At 38.5% G+C, this 21,824-nt stretch overlaps 1 protein-coding gene across 1 annotated transcript; it reads left to right on the forward strand.

Annotated features, from left to right (window-relative positions):
* The first annotated feature begins 275 nt into the window (after nucleotides 1–275).
* LOC114553170 (transmembrane protein 255B) lies at nucleotides 276–21,455 on the forward strand. Its single transcript, XM_028574350.1, has 9 exons — nucleotides 276–481; nucleotides 1,795–1,934; nucleotides 2,572–2,634; nucleotides 7,372–7,461; nucleotides 12,021–12,101; nucleotides 12,211–12,296; nucleotides 12,519–12,678; nucleotides 18,694–18,801; nucleotides 20,609–21,455. The coding sequence occupies exons 1-9, from the start codon at nucleotides 418–420 to the stop codon at nucleotides 20,756–20,758; spliced, it is 942 nt and encodes a 313-aa protein (XP_028430151.1). The 5' UTR covers nucleotides 276–417; the 3' UTR covers nucleotides 20,759–21,455.
* The last annotated feature ends 369 nt before the right edge of the window (nucleotides 21,456–21,824 follow it).

Genomic DNA, 21,824 nt, shown 5'->3' on the forward strand with positions numbered 1-21,824 from the left:
GAGGTTAATTCGGCCATATCCACTCCAGTGTTTTACAAAACCATGTTCTCATTCTCAATGTGTCAGCAGCACGTTCAGCCGTTCACCAACATATGTGGTGTTGCTTGATTTACAACTATAGGGTCAATTGTTTATTAATTGAAAAGAACGTTTGTTATTGCATATCCTTAATTGTAAGGAGTAGCTAGGTTATCTTGATAGCAGTAGTCCCGCACGTTTCCGACCGTCCTTGAATGCAGCAGAGGCCGGAGCAAATTAGAGGCGGGTATGGCTGCAGCCTTGGCAAATTACGCACAGAGCTGCAGTGAAGTAGACTCATAGTAGATGTCCGTGCTACTCAGAACTCACAAAGCTTTGAGAGGGTTGCAAGCCTGAACTGAAACCTGAACTGGACTCGGACTTGAGAGTGGATCTATCATGACTGCAAGGATCCAGGGAGCGCCGGGCCGGGACAAACCAGCGCCAAAGAGCCGAGCAACAGGTAACTCCCAGGGAGAAGCCTAGATGGTAATCATATATATCTATGGATGGTAATGTGGTCAGGTAGCATATATGAGACCGTGATAGGGGCACCTGCATTAAACAGCATAATTACTAAATTAATCTAATCTACGACTGTTGACATATTGCATTTACATGTTTTATTGGTTACATGTTCAATCTTCTTTTGGACTAATAGTCTGAAAGAGATTTACATTGTAGTAATTATTGTGTATGTTTTTTTTAGTCTGGTAAATGGCTGTTATCGTTAATTTCACATGCAGTTTACGTCGATACCGATTTACATTGTATAAAACAAACGCGTCTCAACATTGGTGGAATGTATGTAGGTCTACACTTTAATATGACTAATGTGTGTCTTTGGTATTATATATTGGAGAATTGGTGATGATATTGTACGTTAATGCATTTGATCTTTTACAGTATAGTATAGAATTTGCAGGGGTGCCACTTCCTTGGAATTATTTCCATTGAGGAAAATAAATGCTATTTTTGCATGTTACCAGCTGGCATTATTGAAGATACCTTTCTCAATTTACACTTTATTGCAAATGGGTTGATGTTGTGTTTTTTTTTTCCAGTGTTATTAAAGCTTAGATGTACATTTTTAAAAACACACATAGGGAATAATGAATGCTGTCTTTAATTAAAGCAAGAAATAAACAATACAAACATCCAGTGTATTAGTGGTCGAATGAATGAGTTAAATTAAGACGTGTTTTTCTTTTTTATGTTTTTATCATTTTCAAATGTTTGTTTAAAATTGGATAAATATGCCTTTCTGTTTGTCTTCTTGAAGGGCATAATGAAAACAATAACTTACTGTAGTCCACAATACTTTGTACCTGAGTAAAGACTACATGTTTTCAGCTTTGGGATGTTTGTTGTCTGCTCCTAGATTAAATAATCTGTAGGACTATCTCTAATCTTTTATGTTTCTTAATAATAAGGAACATTTTCTTGTTGGTGTCATTTAAATAGTCAGACGGTTAAAAGTTAAGGTTTGTTTGTTAGTTACATTAGAGCGATATAATCAAATCTACTACTTTGCTCCAATATCCTGAGTTGTAAACATTCATGACATTTCAACTGAACAAGATGGAGATCATAAGGTTTATTTTCAGAATGAAATTAAGTTCAATTCAATCAAATTAAATTAGGTTTATTTTGTCAACTTTGATATTAAACTAGAAATATGCAGATAGGCAGCTGCCAAGTCTAGTTTACTGTTTTATTTGTTGTGCACTATCCCATATACTGTAATATGTTTCTCTCTCCTCGTGTGGGTGGCAGACATGATGGTGAGGGTCAGGAGAGCTCTGTGGCTGGTACTGGGCATGCTCAGTCTGTCCCTGCTGCTGGTGGTGCTGGGAGTCTACACAACCACCCGAACAGAGAGCCTGAATGTGACTGGCTACATCTCTGGAGTTATTGTAAGTGGTTTACTCGTCTCTACAGTATAATTCCCCGTCATGGTTTATTTTGTGAAATACAGCGAAATTAAAGTTTGTTTAAACTTTGCTGCTACCAGTAAATCAGCAGGAAGTTTTAAAACGTATGAAAACATGCATGTGATAGCTTATTCGTTGTGAAATGTAAGCCGCAATGTTTAAGTCTTGCAAAATTTTGCGTCGCTCATTGTGGTCTTCCAATAATCATTTGCTTGAGATTTAAATAATTTTAGGTAGGCTGTGGAATTGATGATTGATTGATTTTAAAACTCAAAGGAGATAATTATCTTTTGGAAGTCAGACTTCTCCTAAATTTGAATCACCAGAATCAGTTTTTGGATATATATCTCTGGGGAGATTTGGGCCATGCAGTTACTGACTCATTCATTGTGTATCTTTTGATCACTCTTGGCAACAGTATGTAACATAAAACATGTACACATCTATGTTTTATGGTACCACAAAGCCCATTTTCCTAGTCATTTTAACAGTCATCTTGCTGAGTTCTTTCCTTGGAAGAGAACCACATCATAACAAAGTTCTTGAATGAAATGAAATGAACCATGTTTCTATATTTTGCATAACACTTACTGTGGTCATTATATTATGTTTTTTACAGCTGACCCTTGGATCATTCCTGGGACTTCTGGGACTGCATCTGGAAGAAAACCGCAAAAAGCTGGTATATTCTCACACACACCTACGTCCGATGTAATAATTCTTCCTCATGTTTTCACTGTGCACACCCAGCCCCGACCTGCCAAAAGAGAATGTGTTTTGGCTAAGAGTATGATGTATGTTATCACGGTGACCAGCAGTGCTGCTCTGCAACATCTTGTGGCCTCCCACTGTGACACTGGGGACTTTTAAATTGTATTAATGAGAATCTCATGACTCAGCCTTCACTTTTAAAATGTCCAGATTTTTGCGGGAGACCACAATACGGTATTAATCCTGGTTGGTAGTTAGAGGAAAGACAGAAACACAGCAGACATCGCCACTAACATTTTTGAGGGCACTTTAGTGTTTAAATTTCACACTCAAACAATTCGGACACTCAAATACAATGGCAGACAGTAAATGTAGTCCACTACAGTACATTAAATAGAGAGTGAGCTGGACACAGCCCACATGTTGAAACGGTGTGAATATGGCTTTAGTAAGAGCGATACTGTATTGAATTTGGCAAAGTTTATACTTCTGATTCTAGCTCTGATCTGTAAAAAAGCATGCTACAGCAAGAGCTTCGTGCATACTGTTTAGAAATATAAATAAGTATAGCTAAGCAGAGAAGCCTAATTATTTTACATTCAACTGGTGAGGATGTTGACTTTTTGCCTGGGACATCGTTAACCTCAATCATTAGCAGGGTTCTCATTTTAAAATGAGCCAGATTGAAACATGAAATAGTAATTAGGCACACACTTTGTTTTTAACCAACTCGGGGAGATAACGTTAGCCATTGGCGATTTTAGACCCTTTTTAGGGGGGCTCAAGCTTTGCGAACATGTCTGTTAGTGACAGAGGACAAACAACTACAGGTTGGAGGGGTTGAAACAGGCTTAATATCCTGTGTGTCTGTCACCGATGCTATGCACCTGTAACCCAGTCAAGGAAAGGGTTAACCGAAACGTAGTGTTGGCCAATCAGAGGTGGTTGTGCTAGACTCCCACCTTTGGGTGAGTCTCTATCTGATCTGTCAGAGGGAGAGCAGGAGTGCGGTTGTGAAGTTTAAAGGTCCCCTTTATGAGGTTTTTTTTAACATTAATATGCGTTCCCCCAACCTGCCTATGGTCCCCCAGTGGCTAAAAATGCCGATAGGTGTAAACCGAGCCCTGGGTATCCTGCTCTGTCTTTGAGAAAATGAAAGCTCAGATGGGCCGATCTGGAATCTTGCTCCTTATGAAGTCATAAGGAGCAAGGTTACCTCCCCTTTCTCTGCTTTGCCCACCCAGAGAATTTAGCCCACCCATGAGAAAGAGAGAGACATCATGGCTTTCAAACGAGCAAAGTGGCAGTTGGTCAAGGCCACACCCCCACCCTCCACCTTGCCGCCCCTCTCTCCTCCTCAATAGCTACAGACACAGAAATGGCACATACTAAGGAAAGCTCATTGTGGGACTGGCTCTAGTGGCTGTAATTCTGCACCAAGGCTGAATTTCGGGAAAGAGATTTCAGATACAGTATTAGGGGACCACTAAGTCTATATAAAAGCATCCAAAGAGCACCATGTCATGGGACCTTTAAAGTTGGTAGTCCCCAGAAAAGAAGTTGGTAATTTCATGGCGCAGATTAGAACCCAAATTGAAATGTAAGCAACTGAAATTTCTGAATGTTAGAACATTGTGTCAAATTAGTTGTTATTACTGTGACTTATAAAGTGTCATGTTTAGTTCCATCATAGTGTTAATAGTGTCAAAAAAACGTTAGCTGTCTTTGTTTTTCAGTAGGGGGGTTAGCACTTTTGCAAGGCGCTGCATCTGTGTCACATTCTCATTAGGGGCTGAGCCCCCCGTAAACGTCTGATCCTAGAATTGCCCCTGATGTTAGGTAAATGAGCTAGCTAGCTAGCTACAACTGAAGTTCAACCGAATCTGCCAACATTGTCATTTCAGCTGACAAAATTGACGTTCCCTGGCTTCATCTCTGTCTAAATTCAAGTAACTATTGTTTCAAAAATTACTAAGGATTTTGAGGGGTAAATCTGCCCCTGGTTCATTGTGAACTGCATGAACGGATCAGTTTTACAGGCAAAGCAACAGTAATTCAATGATCTGTTCTTGATTAAATGTACAGTTTCTCAAGAATCTGACATCTATCACACAAAGGAGCTTTATTTAGCTAACTGCAACACTGTTCACAGTAAACCACTGCAGTAGTAAATAAATGGAAAACCAGTACTTGATGCGTATCTACTATGTTGTTATTCAACACGCATTCCTTTCAATAAAATGCCCTTCTACTGTAGATGAGGCAACTGACCCTAATGTTATTTCAGCCTTTGTACATTTGTGAAGCTGCTGGACATTTCTACCTGCTCCCCACTAACAGAATATACAGTGTTTTTTTTATTGTCTTTTTAACAGCGGCCATTTTCAAGAGTGAAAACAATTAAAAGAGGTACTGTAACAAAAGTAAATTAGCTAATGATAGCGATTACTATTATTAAGCACAGTATGTGAACTGGAAATTTGGTAATTTGATTTGTTTAACAAAGAACCGTATGCTAGTGAAGTAATGGCATGTAATTATGTTATTAAAAACTGTTCTCTCTAAAAAAAATTTCAATTTTGCTCTTCCTCCACGTATCAGTCATCTCAGGGTCAAATATTTATGGTTCTGATGCATATAACATACCTTTCCTATGATCCGTTTTTTACACCAATCAACAGGAAAAGACACTAGTGTAAATGTGAAAACAGACTTTTTTTTTTTTTACAAAGTGGACAAAATGAGTTAGAAAAACAAAATACATGTTTGCATAAGTATACACCTCTCTTTACAATCCTAAATCAGTATCACAGGTGCAGCCAGTTGGTTTTAGAAGTCACACTGTAATTAGTGAAATGGAGATCACCTGTTTGTAATCAATAGATTTCACCTGGCAAGTATTTTCAGTATTCTGGAAACACTTTTCCGTTGATCAGTGTAAAAACCGAACAACCAATACCAAAAACATTCACATAAAATCTGCTTTGACGCTGTGTTGCAAGACAGTAAAACATGAACCCTTCCAATACGTAACCTATACAGAGTTTAACTTTAGCACTGTATCAACAACTTGTTTGATATGGTAAGGCTGTTCACGACTCCCAGAGGACCATTCCCATTATATATCTCTGTGACCCCCCCCCTGACTTTTCATCCATCACAACCATCAAGCCAAAGCCACTTTATGCCAGAAATGTTAAAAACAGCAGATCATCCTGTTCAGGAGGGAGATCAGGGAATTTGCATAATTTGCAAAGACTTCCATTGCAGAAGTTCATGGATAAAACTGGTTGTGCTTGGATTTGGTATCCTGTTTTTTATCAATAGTGCGATGAGTTCTTGTGATAAGAACTTTAAATACCGGAGAAGACAGGGAACCTATTCAGTGCAAAAGTGGAACTTTTTCATATTTACTTTATTCCACAGATGATTTTCTTCCAGCATGTGATGAATTGAGATTGTGATGAATGAAAAACAGGAATGAAGGGAAGATAGACTGAGTCCATTTAGACGCTCAGCTCTGCAAGTCAGCAGCTATCAGTTACAGAGTGCTAACACAATTATTTTGCTTTGTTCGCTCTCAAGTAGGCAGGCATAATATTATGAGTTGGAAGAGTCACAGTTTAAACAAATAAGACCAGGCCTTCAGCAGCCTGTATCTGTCGGACTATTGTCAACCTGCAGTTTGCTACAGTGGAAGGGACAAAATTATTCATAAATGTTGATATTTTCATAATCTTCACTTTGTTGTTAATTGTCTTGTTTGCAAAAAACTTATAAAATATATTATGTACACAATGACATAAAGACAAACACATGTACATATACTCACATATACATGAATTAAAAGTAAACAAGAGGTAGTAAGCCCATACAAAGTGGTGATTAATAAATGTTGATATTTTTAAAATGTATTCAAAAATAGTAATTGTCATTATTGCCTCTTCCAAGGAGGTAATTTTTCGGTTTGGTTTGTTTGTCAGCAGGATTGTGGAAAAACCACTGGCCCGATCTTCATTAAAACTTGGTGGAAGGGTGTAGCATGGGCCAAGGAAGAATCCTTTCATTTTAGACAGATCTAAAACACGGGCGGAAATACGACCCACAGGAGCGTTTTCTGTTCTCATATAAACATAACTGTCGCAGTTTTAAACACGTTTATGTTTAGGCACAAAAACTACTTGGTTTGGTTAATAAAAAGATCATGGTTTGTGTTCACATCAGTACATTTGTTATGTTACTTCTTTTCCGGTGCATACATACATGGCGTAATTACGCACGTGATGTAGAATGTGACTTCCGTTAGCTTCGTAAAGTTAAAATGACTCGCCGTTTCCATTTATTTTCAAACGGGACACAAATGCCGGTCTCCGGGGTGAATGTCCTGTGTTGAGACCACAAGCATTATATATAAGATATTTCTCATAAGATATTTTAAGATTTCTTCAGTTAAAGAGTTAATAAATTCTGGGTAAAAAACACCCTTTAAAGCTATTTTGTGAGCAAACTGCCTTGTGACAAACCTAAATTAGCTTTCCACCTACCAACAAATAAACGTGTGGTTTCAAAACAGGTTCTGCTGTGACTGGCATCTGTTAGAAAGACAAAAAATACTTTCTTCTTAGTTATAATCTGCAAAAAACAGATATATATATATCTTTATATGGAAATTCTCTCATTTTTGCCTTTTCCTTTGTTCCTCCTCTAGCTGACGGCTGCGATTGTATTCCTCAGCTTCGGGATCATCACCTCTTTTGTGTGTTTGGTGATTGATGGCGTCTGTATTGTCTTAAACATGGTGAGTTACCTGCACTTGCATGTGTATACTGTGACACCAGTTATGATTGTGCTGGATGATTAAACAAAGGAGTAATAGTAGACCATAAAGCAATAACAAACCACTATGCTAGTTGACTGTGAGCCTGTTAGCCCACAGTGGGTGCCAACATCGCTCTGTTGGCAATATTGATATCATTTTGTCCATGAAATGAGTTCCCATTGTTAAGAAAATTTGCCGCAATATTTTTTTTTGACCACGTAAATTATCAGTTGTGAAAGCCTAATGTAAGCAAACAAACGGGATTGGACCAAGAGGCACCATCACTGTAAAAGTGTTGAGGGGGAAGTCCAGCTGTCTTCGGCCTAATAAGTGACTGAATGTGATATATGGTGCTGTAATAGACAGCAAGCTTCCTCCCTAAAATAACTAACAGGTTAACAAGCATACATTCAGACTTCCTCTTTTATGGGTGGATGTAACGACCTTGCAGTCACTATCAGTTATGCATTTGAGTCTTGTTTTTGTCGACTTTTAATTATAATTAAATATTTAGACTGTCATTTTCAATTACAACTTGCACAGTATAAAGTCTTATGTAAGTAAGAGCAAAAACCTCTGACTGTGAAGCAGGCAGGAACTCTACTGGCTCCAAAAAGAAGTTTGTTTCTATAGAAGTCTATGAGAAGATTACCCTACTTCTCACTTGATTTATTCTCCAGTAAACATTTTCCTAATGAGATTATGGCCTCAATCACTACTTTCATGTCTTCTTCAATACAACATGATTTTCATTTAGTATGTTATGGTCCCATTTATTTTTAAATTGACGATAAAGCAGGGGATGCTCTGGGGGCGTGGCTACACACACCTGTCAATCAGGACAGAGGGCTTAGCAATGTGAATCCATGGCACTGTGTACATTAAAATAGCCATGAACTTGTCCTGGGGTGTTGTCCATATTTCCGTCTTAAACTTAGACCCTTTCATTGTGTTTTCAATTCATTAAAAAATTGGAACATTTTGGTCGTCTAAACATGTCTCAAGCTAGCTAGCTAGTGCTGGTGTTAGCTGGTCACTTAAGGGAGATGCTATTGATGTAACCTCTGACTATTGTGATTATTATGACCTTTGATTATTTTGGCAAAATTGGCCTGACTTCACTGTATTTTTTAAGAAATAAAAAACACAACTTGTGATTTTTACACTTCTTTTTTATTACAGATTAACAAACCTTTTATTTAGTGAGTTTTACCTGAAAATAGCCTGGCTAGCTGTTTCCCCTTTGTTTCCAGTCTTTTTGCTAAGCTAAGCCAAGTGGTTGCTTGCTGTAGCTTCATATTTAGCACACAGGTGAGTGGTATCAATCTTCTCATCCAACTCTCAGCAAGAAAATGTATTTCCCAAAATGTAGTACTTTTGTATTACATGGTTACAGTTGGAAAAGATTACTTTATTTGTTGCTGCTTGCTTCTTCTTATTGTTTTTTTTCCTTGGGTCAACCCTCAACACATTGCACAATAACATCAGGTCAAGGTGACATGGCCTCCATTCTCATGCAAACTGTAATGATGGCAGACATTTGTTGAAATAGTCTAAATACTGTAAATACAATATATTATACAAGTCTGCCTGTTTTGTTTTGAAGATCTCTGTGTTTATCTTTTTGGACCAAACTGTATGTTATTTTCAAATGAGCTTTGCCACCATGATTTAAGATTTAATTTCGTACTCTGCCCAGCCCGAGGATCAAACTCTGCAGTGCCTACTTGCTGTGAGGCAGCAGTGTTAACCACTGACCACCGTGCCACCCATGATTTTTCTTTTCTTTAACAGATGTTGGCACTTTAATAGCACAGAGCTTAGTCCTTAAAAACATATTTATTACATTCATTTATTCGAATGCACAAAAGGTTCAGGAACTTTATTGTGCCAAAGTGTTTCAGACAAATATCAGTGAGAAGGGGATATTGCGCGTTGGCACAATAAAATTAAGTAATGGGGTCACATTACCATCTTTAATCTTTTGTACTTCCAACAAAATACCATAATGTTTGGGCTGCTCTTTTTATGATGAAAGCAACGATAAAAATAGAATTACATGCAGTGTATCTTAGAAGATATATTGGAAATGTAAACTAGACTTTGGTTTATTGTAACTTTAAATGGCACCTGTGCTTTCCTTTGAAGAATGAGATGATCTATAACGTTTGATTAGAACTGTTGTGTAAGGGTATATACAGTATAGAAGATAAGTGCATACCTACCTTTAAGAATAAATTCTCAAAGTAACTGTAATTCATGCTTTAGTGTGTTGAAGGTCGCTTTTTGATTCATAGTGCAGTAAATTATGATGTCCAAGAGGTTAAAGCGCAACAGGTCACCTTTCTTCAACCTATTCAAAACCAGATAGGATTGCATATCCTCTCTTAATGTCTTTGTTCCTTTTCATACCATACGGTACAGATGGATCAAACTCTTTGAGATGTACCATAACACAATTATGTAATACAAACAATAAAATCCTCAACTAACAGCACAACAACTCCAACAAGAGAACAGTTATATTTCCACCTGCTGTGCGTTTTATTTCACAATGCAATAGATGGGGAAGGTTTTCCTGTGGGTCCAGTAAACATCAGCAGCGGTCCAAATCTAACCACACACCTTGCACAACAAGGACAGTGATAGAAGTCCAGGAGTTTATTGTTTGAGTCTGATATGTTGTATTTCATAAAATAAGCCACCCATGAGTACTGTGAATGTTTATCAGAGAAAACATTTCCAGGGGAAATACAGTGGGGGAAATAAGTATTTGACCCCTTGCTGATTTTGCAGGTTTGCCCACTTACAAAGAATGCAAAAATCTACAATTTTAATCATATGTACATTCTAACAGTGAAAGACAGAATCCCAAAGAAAATTCCAGAAAATCACATCATATGAATTTATTAAAATTGATAACCATCTGATGAGGAAAAACAAGTATTTGACCCCCTGGACAAACAGCATGTTAATATTTTGTAGAAAAGCCATTATTGGCCAGCACAGATGTCAAACGTTTTTATAGTTGGTGACAAGGTTTGTGCACATTTCGGCAGGGATGTTGGCCCTCCTCCCTGCAGACAGCCTCCAAATCATTCAGGGTTCGAGGTTGTCGCCTGGCAACTCGAATTTTAAGCTCCTCCAAAGATTTTCAATCGGATTCAGGTCTGGAGACTGGCTAGGCCACTCCAGAACCTTGATGTGCTTCTTCTTCAGCCACTCTTTTGTTGCTTTGGCGGTGTGCTTAGGGTCGTTGTCGTGCTGAAACACCCATCCTCGACCCATCTTCAGCTCTCTCACTGAGGGAAGGAGATGTCGGTCCAGAATTCCACGATACATGGCCCCGTCCATCCTCCCCTCAATACGATGGAGTTGTCCCGTCCCCTTGGCTGAAAAGCACCCCCAAAGCATGATGTTGCCACCACCATGCTTGACGGTGGGGATGGTGTTCTTTGGGTTGTACTCGGTGTTCTTTGCCCTCCAAACACGACGAGTTGAGTTGAGGCCAAAAAGTTCTATTTTGGTCTCATCTGACCACATCACCTTCTTCCAGGCCTCTTCTGAGTCGTCCAGGTGGTGAATGGCGAACTTCATGCGGGCCTGTACATGTTTCTTCTTGAGCAGGGGACCTTGCGTGCGCTGCAGGATTTCAATCCATGACGGCGTAGTGTGTTACCAACCGTTTCTTTTGTAACTGTGGTCCCAGCTGCCTTCAGTTGATTCATCAGTTCCCCCCTTGTGGTTTTGGGATGATTCCTCACCGTTCGCATGATCAGGGACACCCCACGAGGCAAGATCTTGTGTGGAGGCCCAGACCGAGGGAGGTTGGCGGTGGTGTGGTGCTTCTTCCATTTCCTGATAACTGCACCGACAGTTGATCTTTTCTCTCAAGTTGCATTCCGATTCTCTTGTAGCCCATCCCAGCCTTGTGCAGATCAACAATCTTGTCCCTGATGTCCGTGAGAAAGCTCTTTGGTCTTGCCCATGGTGGTGATGTTGGATGCTGGTTGTTTGGGTGTTGACAGGTGTCTTTTATACAGGTAACGAGGTGAGGCAGGTGTATTTGATGTAGATAATTGGTTCGGATTGGGGCTGTGTCTTAAAGAAAGACTAACTGGCTTGTAGGAGCCAGAATACTTGCTGTTTGTCCAGGGGGTCAAATACTTGTTTTTCCTCATCAGATGGTTATCAATTTTAATAAATTCATATGATGTGATTTTCTGGAATTTTCTTTGAGATTCTGTCTTTCACTGTTAGAATGTACATATGATTAAAATTGTAGATTTTTGCATTCTTTGTAAGTGGGCAAACCTGCAAAATCAGCAAGGGGTCAAATACTTATTTCCCCCACTGTAAACTTATTTTACAAAAGAGCCCTAAATAAAAGTGTGTTTAAAGTGGACTGAGTGAGTTCTGTAAATTTATCCCAAACGGACTCCAAACTTATATAATATCTTGTTTTATCCTCAATAAAGATGAATTGGTGTTGTTTTGAAATCCTGTGGATGATATTTCTTCTCATTAACGTTTGCCAGGACATGCGTCCAATGAAAGCAGAGAGATGTCAGTATTACAGCAGTGGCAGCAGCTACATCTATGAGAATTTCTACACCTCTGTGAGTAAAGCTGTACTGATGTGTACAAGCAAAACATTGTCTGTGACTTGTCTGTGTTGTATTTTCAGGTGAGCACTGACACATTTTAACCTTGTTTTTCCTTTTTCAGGTGTCGTGTTGGAGTCCAAAGGAGTCTTGTAATATTACAGTACGAAGTGGGACCTGCTACTGCTGCGACCTGTACGACTGCGCCAAGTGAGACAGTGATATTACTACAACATTATCTCAGTGTTTTGTTACCGCTGCCATGTCATCACAGTTTAAACAAACTGATGTCAACTATCTGCTAAAATATTCTTATTACTATTTGAGAATTTTCACCAAAATGTCAGGCTTCGTCTTGTCTTTATTGAATGTTCTTGTCCAACAAATTTTAAATGAATTCGTAGTTAACAGAGCTGTTGTTTTGTTCTGCAGTGGAGACTACCTCAGCAACTACTACGAGTATGTTGGAGTACAAAGCTGTGAGGAAGTTTTCACTATGTACATTTTAATTTGGAACCTCACTGGCCTGAACCTCGTGGCCTTCTTCACAGGCATCCTTACTACAGCCGTGCTGGGCAGCATCAAGGACCTGGTAAGACACACAGACTCAGGACACACATTTATTTATTTATTTTTATTTTTATTTTTTTCCTACCACCACCTTTCCTCTTTGGAGGACAACTTTATTTTTATTATAGAGCTATATTTGTTTTATACACAATATGTTACATTCAGATTTAGAATTACATTCAGTGCATTAACAGTTGCCCCACCGTGACCATTCACCCTGTTTTAGTGAGACCCTGGATCCATATAAGGGCAGGTGGGGGATTTAAAGCACCACGTACGAAGTGTAACACATAACACATAAAACGCGACAAGGTGGCAAACAGAACAACAGAAGGAAGTGAGACAGGACAATAACAGAACTGACAAGACGGGACTGGACAGAACAGTTGACAAACATCAGAATGTATTATTAATAATTGGGTAGAATGATCTACGATTCATATTTGGGTGGACACACATTTATAAAGGTCCTATATTGTGAGGACGTGGTACATTTGGAACATTTATAACCAACCAACTCTGCAAAAGACCCCACACTTGATCTGCATAAATGTGAAGGCTTTTTTTTTTTAATTGAATAATAAAACACTATTAACAATCATTTCAAAAAGTACAAATATGTTTTCAGGTTTCACAAACTTTGGTTAAACTTGCTGCACTCGTTGATTTTTAGCCACTAGGCGGAAACAAGCTTGAGCAGAAGCACCAAGACTGAATCTGTGTCTGTTCATACGTATTTTACTCTGCTGACTATGGTTTCATGCCACCTTTAATTATTTTCACTTTGCAATTTAGCCTGAATGCAACTTTATGCTGATGAAACACCAGAATTGGCAAGGACTTATTTTCTCAATGTAGCATCCTTCCTGTTCTGCAATGCTGTTGTCTTTCACCTCGCAGTTTTACGTACGCTCTTTCAAATTCCCTGGCTGCTGGTTGCTCTCACTATTTCACAGGTCAACCTCAGTCAGATTGAACTCTTCACAATGTGAAGCAGTCAGGATCAGTTTTTCTTCTGAATTGCGAATCAAATTGAAATGACACCCAAATGGAAGATGGTATCTAGCAAGCCGTAACCCAAAGAAGACCTGTTACACAAAGCCTGCCAAAATTGATAGCATTCAAACACAGTGATGAGAAAAAGTGAAAAGATAAGTGGAGTGGTGGGTTCAGGAGAGGTCTAGAGTTCATTACAAAGATTTTAGAAATGGTTACACAGCAATAAACCTTTATTCTGGACAGTCTGAGCTATTACTTTAAAGGTCCCATGGCATGAAAATATCACTTCATGAGGTTTTTTAACATTAATATGCGTTCCCCCAGCCTGCCTATGGTCCCCCAGTGGCTAGAAATGGCGATAGGTGTAAACCGAGCCCTGGGTATCCTGCTCTGCTTTTGAGAAAATGAAAGCTCAGATGGGCTGATCTGGAATCTTGCTCCTTATGAGGTCATAAGAGTTCTATGTGGAGTAGCCAGACCCTCCTTCAGCATGCTTTGGAGGAGGGTCTGGCAAAGTGAGACTAACAGCATATCCCTCAACTTTATTCATCCATGAAAGTAAAAACATCTTAACCCTATTCTGGATGGATATCTTAGCATGGTCAGCGATAGACACATAAATCATATATTTGGTAGCAGGAGGTTCCAGGCTATTTCGCTGTGTATTTAAAAAAGTTCAATCTCTGAACAATACGATAGCAGACGGAGAAAAGAGGTGAAACAGAGACAAACTGTCCCATCATGTTTTTCTCACTGAGATCAGTTCATGCACCTGTAGTGCATGAGGTCAGTTTTTCCTGAATCTCTTCTACCTCCGTGCAGTAAGAGACAACAAAGACGGAATTTGAAGTTCACAAAGTTCTAAAAAGTGGAAAACACTTATAGGTCAGCAGGGTTAACCCAGACTGTCTGTGGATGTTAAGCCCCAGTTCATCAGTAAGGTTTTCAAAAGCATTCCTTTACTTCTCCTCCTGCAGCTTCCACTTAAAGCCACTAAGTCAAAGACCATCAAACCTCAAAAACCATTTCATACAATCTGCTAAATTGCATATGTTGAAATATGCTTTGCTTGTTCATCATATTACTGAGTTTTTTGTTGTTTTAGTTTGGATTCCACTCTCCTAGATATGTGTTGTTTGATGTCAAATGATACTGTAGCATCACTTATGACAAGGGTCACTGTCCCTGGTTGCTGCTCATTCAAGTAAAATCTATAACCACTCTGGGCGTCTTATTGTTTAGAGAACAGAGGGAAGAGAAAATTAATTAATCATTTAAGTAATTTTTAAAGCAATAATGCCAAAAACTCCTAGTTTCCAGCTTCTCAATATGAATATTTACTTATTTCCCTGTCTTTCTATGTCAATAAATTGGAAATCTTTGGGTTTCGGACTGTTTATAATTAAATGACAACACGTTGGGGTCTGTGAATCCTGTTTTTTAAACTATTTTCTAACATTTTAAAGACCAAACGGTTAATCGAGAAAAACTTTGAAATAGATAATGAATATAATCGTAGCATGCTTGGCGCCCTAATCGACTGCTTGAGTCGTTATGGCCAAGAACCATCTAGGTTGACACCAAACCTACTGTATTTCGATCTAAACCTCAAATGCCCAAAGCCGCTTCAGCTGTCCCACTGACGGGTGGGGCCTGTCCTAGATCTGCATTGAAAACTGCCTCCACCAACCCGGCCTACTTAAAACACCAGAGATTCAACATTTTTGTGGTCTATGGAGAGCTCATTGAGCTTGATGCTGCCAGAGATTCAGCTGATCTGGCCTGAGTGAAACGCTGCAGGAGATGATTGCCAACAGACCAAACAACTGCCAAAACTTCCATCTTACCATTTTGTCGTGCAGAAAGTCTTCTTTTTGTAAATAACATTATCTGTCATGTGTTCAACTCCCCCACATTCTACATGCCATATATTTGTGTATATAGTGTTTACATACTGTCAATAAATTGACAGAAGAGATCTGTATGAGTCAACATCTGCAAATCAGGCAATTAATATCTGGAATTGTCCATCCTACATTTGCTACATACCTATGAGATGATTAGATTTATTTACATTAATATATTTACAGATTGCAAATGTGCCCCCCCTATCTGTTTAAACTAACAGTTTGCGAAATTTATAGATTTGCAGCTTCAAACAGTTTTGGACCACCCATATGGAGACCAGAACAACACTGAGGTCCAAATATATCAAATGTATTTGCAGGGAAGAACGTGTGCTGCATCATTAAAATGACACAATCAGACTGCTCGTTGCTAACTGTGTCCACCGAGTGACAAATGTAACTAATACTATGTGAACATTTGATGAAGCAACTCCCTTTATTTGAGTTCTTGTTTGCTGTGTAGACTTATTGCACCACATCTTAAGTTTATTAGATTTTAATGGATTTATTACTAGTTATTAAGTAGATGGAAAGCGACCTACAGCAGCTGGGATGACGAATAATGTGTAGATGACCCATTTGTGAAAAGATTCAGCGCCACACATTTAACAGATGGAACTTGTGCTTGCATTAGCTGATTGGCCTCCACTGTTTCATTCTTTTCACCACATGTTGCTGTTGGTTAGTTTGTTTTATGGGTTTATATGATTATGAAAGGGGGATGTTAGGGCAGATCAGCTGCTCACTCAGGGGTAGTGAAAACTGCTTTGCATCATTGTGTCCTCTAAGCAGCGGTGGGCTGGGCCCTTTTTAAGATGTAGTAAGACAGACGTCACAAGCCAAAGCATTAACGTTACGAGTTTGTTGTATCAACCAACGTAATAATAACTTAGATTAATATAGCGCAATTCATGAAACCCAAGGACGTTTTACACAACTACAGAGGGACAAGGGAAAAGAAAATAGACCACACAAACACGGACTAAAAGGAATAAAACGCCCGCACTAAATGGAAGGGGGATGCAATTTAATATCTGCTACTGACGTACAACCACATCGCGCAGACTAGTTATTTTATGAATGAAATAGACATATTACATACCTGAGGGCCAATTCAGGGTCAGTTTTGAATTATTTACAATCCCGTTATTGTCTCCATCTGTTGAAAACCCGAACGAGTGTGACTCGGACTTCGCCCGTCGTCTTTCCCTTTCCCTTTTAGCTTTTAGTTGTTCTTCGTTTAATTTCCTTATTTTTTTTTGCCCTGCCCCAATATCAGCCATAATATAACCACAACAGATAACTTCTAAGATAGAATTAAAATACAGTTAAGCCTACATAAAGAAATCTCCTACTACTCACTAACCGGCTTTTCCAGTGTTATGTCAAAATCTGTGACCCGTCAGAATGTGTTACTGTAGTGCCGTCTACCTACCGTAAATTATTTTGTGACTTTGCAGGAAAAATCGGACCCAGGCAGAGGCGTTAATAAAAACTATATAAAAATAGCGTTCTTTTCACTGTTAGTTTAATTTTCTGTTACAGGTAATTTATGATAATCAGATGGAACATTACACAGTTTCAGAAACATTTAAAAGTTACATGTAGTCACTTTAAGCAGGATAACTAAGGATGTATGTATGGTAGGGGCGGGGTAATTTGAACTGTTCTGCGCTGAAGGGATGCTAAGGCTCATGGGAAAAATATATAATATATAACTCTGTCTCCTGAGTAAAACATTCCATGCAGTAGAATACATACACATACATTGGCAATTACAATGTTTAATGTGTATTGCTTTGTTTTTTTCTTTTTTTGGAACAAATGTATGGAATACATTGTTCTTAAAGTCAGGCTGTAATAAAGGAAAAACAATATTTATATAAACAAATTATTTCTATAGTACGTTACGTAGCCTAATACTTTACATTTGTTATGTTTCTTTGCATATTTAAGCTGTAATGCGTAGTTGCTGTCTCCCCGTGAGGAATTCTAATGACAACAAAACAGTCAGTGCATCCACGTGATACAAGCCTTCATTGATTGCGCACCATGACCCACCCCTCCTCCACACAGTTGCTAGTAGCCAAGGAGGACACAGAGGATTTAAAAAAACATGATGGACTCTTCAGAAGAGGTCATTATATTGACTCGATTTTCTGTGCGCGAAAGTCACCAGACGACACCAGTTTCTGAACATAGCCATACTGAGAAATACAGAGAGAGTTGTGTGGAGCTGATTAGCTTTGTATCAACTCATTTGGCAATGGCTTGAGTGTAACAGATGTTCATTAATATAAAAAAGTTACGCACTAAAGCTTTAACTTAACATGCTTATTTTAGACAACGTGACTCTAGAAAAAAATTATTTGTTTACTAATGATTTTCAGTAATGCCTACTAATGTAAACTTGATTTGTCTACTGCATCAACTTACTGCTCTGTGTTAATACAACTTGACTTGTTAAGTTTTACAATGTGTAAAAACTTAGACGGTTTAAGGCAACGGGTTTCCCTGCAAATTTCTAAAAGTCAACTAATTTGGGAAAACAGTGAGGTTGTGAAGTAGGCAGAACTCAATTGGAAAAGGTGACGTTACATACTGATGTCCACCAATCAGGTTTTTATCAACATTTAAATAAAAATGTAATAAAAAATTACAGTTGTGGGTTTTGCTTATGTTGACAGGCTACAATGAAACAAATCTGATCCAACCACACCCTCACAGTCCTGATGAAGCAGATTAACAGATTTTTTTTTTTCAGTCTTTTCTGACAAATCTAACTGAATAACTATTTGTTATAGTCAGTTCCTTGATGTAAGTGTCTCTGACTGAAATGAAGTTTCGGATTGCAGTCGTATCTTTTTTCAGTTATCCAAAGTAAAGGATCACATTAAATTTGTTCAGACTTCCCATGATCATGGCGAAAACAGTGTTGTAATCAGCGAGTGCTCTTCATTTAAGGCTTATCATCAGACCATCTAAATCATCTTGTGTATCATTTCATCTGTAATGACTGAATGTGACGGTTTTATTTTTTTCATGTGTGCACATTATACACCAGAGCACATACAGTGTACTTATAATAACATTTGTGTGTGTGTCTGTGTGTTTCTCTTTGTGTGTGTCAGAGGAGTAGGGGCCCTGTGACCGAGCCCTCTGAGAGCACAGCATCTTCCCCGACAGCTCCTCTGCTGATGGACGTCGCCAACACACATACAGTTCACCAGCTCCACCCAGTCAGTGTGCGGTCAACACACACACACACACACACACACACACACACACACACACACACACACACACAGATAAAGATAAAGATACCATTACAAACATATGTATGTGTGTGGTCTAATTGTCCTTATCCCTGCCTATTAGACTAACCATCTTAATGTCCCGTAAATGACCCAAACCTCCTGATCTCCGCCGACATCCATCCATTATACATCCTTTAAGCATTCTCATCTCAAAACAGATCATAGCACTATTTATATAGTTATTTAGAAGTAGCCTGTGGAGTTTTTTAAACACTAGTTGTGCTGGCTTGTAAAGTTTGGATGAGCAGGATCATGTGTTTGCCTGCAGTACCATGAACACTCCACATCCCTCAGTTTAATGATGAATGTGCCGTAAAAAGCAGCGCAGCATTACAGAGGAGAACAAGATGACCACGATCTGATGTAAACAATGCAGGATTCAAAACATTAAAGTTATAATCCCCAACATTCTTAGAAAATCAAAACCTATTTGAGTCATTCATCTTATTTACATTCAGTAATTACTTACAGGAGGTTTTTCTTCAAAGTGGCTGAGTGTGCCTTTACCATGCGAACCGCATTAGCTGTTACCACGCTAACCACGAGTGTTGCCAAATCAACCAGAACTGAATCTTAAAGGCCCTTTTATGGTTCTGCGCAGGCTCCATGCAGAGCTTTCGCCGTAGCCTACTAAGTGGCCTGATGTTTATACTTCATTTTTTGAGAGGTGCATGTCAGGCTACGGCGTAGGGTCCGGCGTAGACGCAGAGGGGTCTGCGGGGGTACGCCGTCGATTCGACACAGAAGCATAAAAAAGGCCTTAAGGGTTACAGCTTTACAATACAGTTTATAAATGTCTCATGAAGTAGGAAATGCATGAAAAGAGTTTGTTAGATCTTAAGGACACACACGTTTTGTTTAGGTGAGAAACAATAAATGGTAGTAAACCCTTTTTTGTTTAAATAAAATCTCCAGGTTGCCTTTAATTCAGAAAAGAATCTGCCTTTTTCCACAAACTTGAACAGAACCGAAATTGTGGAAAAAGACCGTTCAGGTCTCCACACTTGACCACCCACATCGGATCAACTTTACAGTCTTGATCTGTGTAATAAAGCAATATGCTTAGTGCCAGGAATGCTGTCTTTTCAGAAGAACAATTAACCACACTTTATAATCCTCAACAAGGATGTTTACTGGAATTCACATCAATAGAAACTAATCGAAGTAGAGTGTGACAGGTAATACTTGAACTAAAACAGAAGTTAGATAAAAAACAATGAGAAGTGGATAAAAGCTTGTAAAAAGCTTGGGAACTTGTTGCGTAAGGATTTTTTTAATAAAAGGTAGATTATACCAAATAGATTTTACCATTCATCTATTCATGTTTTATTATTTATTATTATTGGCAAACACAAAGACTAAGTTTTAACTGTGCTTTTTAAAAAGGTACAAGGAGTTTTAAACTGGTTATGTAACAGCTGGGTTGTTAAATAGAAAATAGTATTAAAAATAAGTTGCGTCTTCCTAAACAAATGCACGTGCTAGCCAGATCAAGATCTTCACGTCACAACCACTTCCGCGTTGGTCCACGGGGGCTGCCAAAATCAACACAAAATGAAAGTTTTTTTTGAGGTAGAACATAATATTGGAAGTTATTCAGAAAATCACTCTTTACATCTGTTTTGAATTATCAAAAATGGCAGTGTTTAGTTCACACACAAGACATATGACTTGAGGTCTGTGGTCAACGTCTTTCTTTGTTTCCGTTGTCTTCTCCTGCTCTATCCAGGGAGCCTCCATGTATTTCCCTCCAGCAGAAGGGACGGCCGCCTCACAGAGTTCTCATCCTTCATCGACTCCTCACACTGAGTCGAACCCTCCTCCCTTCGCCCCGCTGCCCAGCCTGCTGCCTTACAGGGCCCACAGCAGCTCTGCATGAGCACAGCAGCAGCAGCAGCAGCAAAGAGCAGCATTTTACCAGAAAATGACCAGAAAACAAAAGCAGAAAGAACAGAAAGGGATAAACAGATCAGTTTAAATTTTTTTGTTGATGTTGTGAGGACGAGAGGAACTATAACAGGCACAACTAAAAGAAATATATGTTGCTCTGAATATTATGCAGATTTTGTTTTATAGAAATCCAAAGGCGGATGTTTCAATTGTATGCAAAGATTATAACATATTTGACTGTATTTTGCTCAAAAACATAAACATCTGAAGTTGTAAAATGTATCTACATGAAATGTTATCTGTTATAAATGTGTCGACTGCATGCACATGCTGTATAGGCTATAGCACAAACTTTAACTTTCACAAACATCAGTGAAATCATACACAAGAGTTTAAACCTTATTTGAACATAAATGAAATGTATCATTTATAATATTGATAGCGTGGTGTTCTCACACAACCAAACGTAGTACAACACACAAGGTTTTGTAATAAATATTAGGTTTGTGTGTGTTGAAGTTTGATTCATGCCCTATAAGGCCTCTCAAACGCATGATTTAAATACAAACATGTAATTTTTATTTTACTGTTGTCCTGTAGAATACATTTTGCTTCACTTCAAGTCAAACTTTTTATAATGGGTCTGATTAAACAATCATTTAAAAAAAAAGGTCTTAGTGACACAAACAAACGCATTTTTTACGCATTAAATTGATTAAATAAATACACAAATTATCAGTTTCTAAAATTTGGTCTGGATTCTTTTGTTTCTTATTTTGTGAGAGGATTTGTTGAAATTGTATTCTGAGAAAAGTCAGTTTTGATATGAACATGAAATTTAAAGTGATGACATCTACTGTATAAATTCTGGTTAGGCTGAATCGATTTGTGTCAGCATCAATTGGCTCGGTCATTCCAGAGCCCACAACAGCGCTTCTTTTGTTACTACACAAACATTTGACTTCTGATTATTCATATTTATAAAATACTGTATGCTGACTGAGTGCTAGGTGTAAAACCAATATACACCAGAACATTTTTATACAACTCTAGAC

This window comes from Perca flavescens, chromosome 3, assembly GCF_004354835.1.
Source record: "Perca flavescens isolate YP-PL-M2 chromosome 3, PFLA_1.0, whole genome shotgun sequence".
In the NCBI taxonomy this organism is placed as follows: Eukaryota; Metazoa; Chordata; class Actinopteri; order Perciformes; family Percidae; genus Perca; species Perca flavescens.

Bases quoted from the DNA above. Each gene is read 5' to 3' on its own strand.
- LOC114553170 (XM_028574350.1), top strand. From the start codon at position 418: ATGACTGCAAGGATCCAGGGAGCGCCGGGCCGGGACAAACCAGCGCCA. The intron at 12,297-12,518 runs GTGAGACAGTGA...TTTGTTCTGCAG, and splicing joins GACCTGTACGACTGCGCCAA to TGGAGACTACCTCAGCAACT. The intron at 18,802-20,608 runs GTCAGTGTGCGG...TGCTCTATCCAG, and splicing joins CAGTTCACCAGCTCCACCCA to GGAGCCTCCATGTATTTCCC.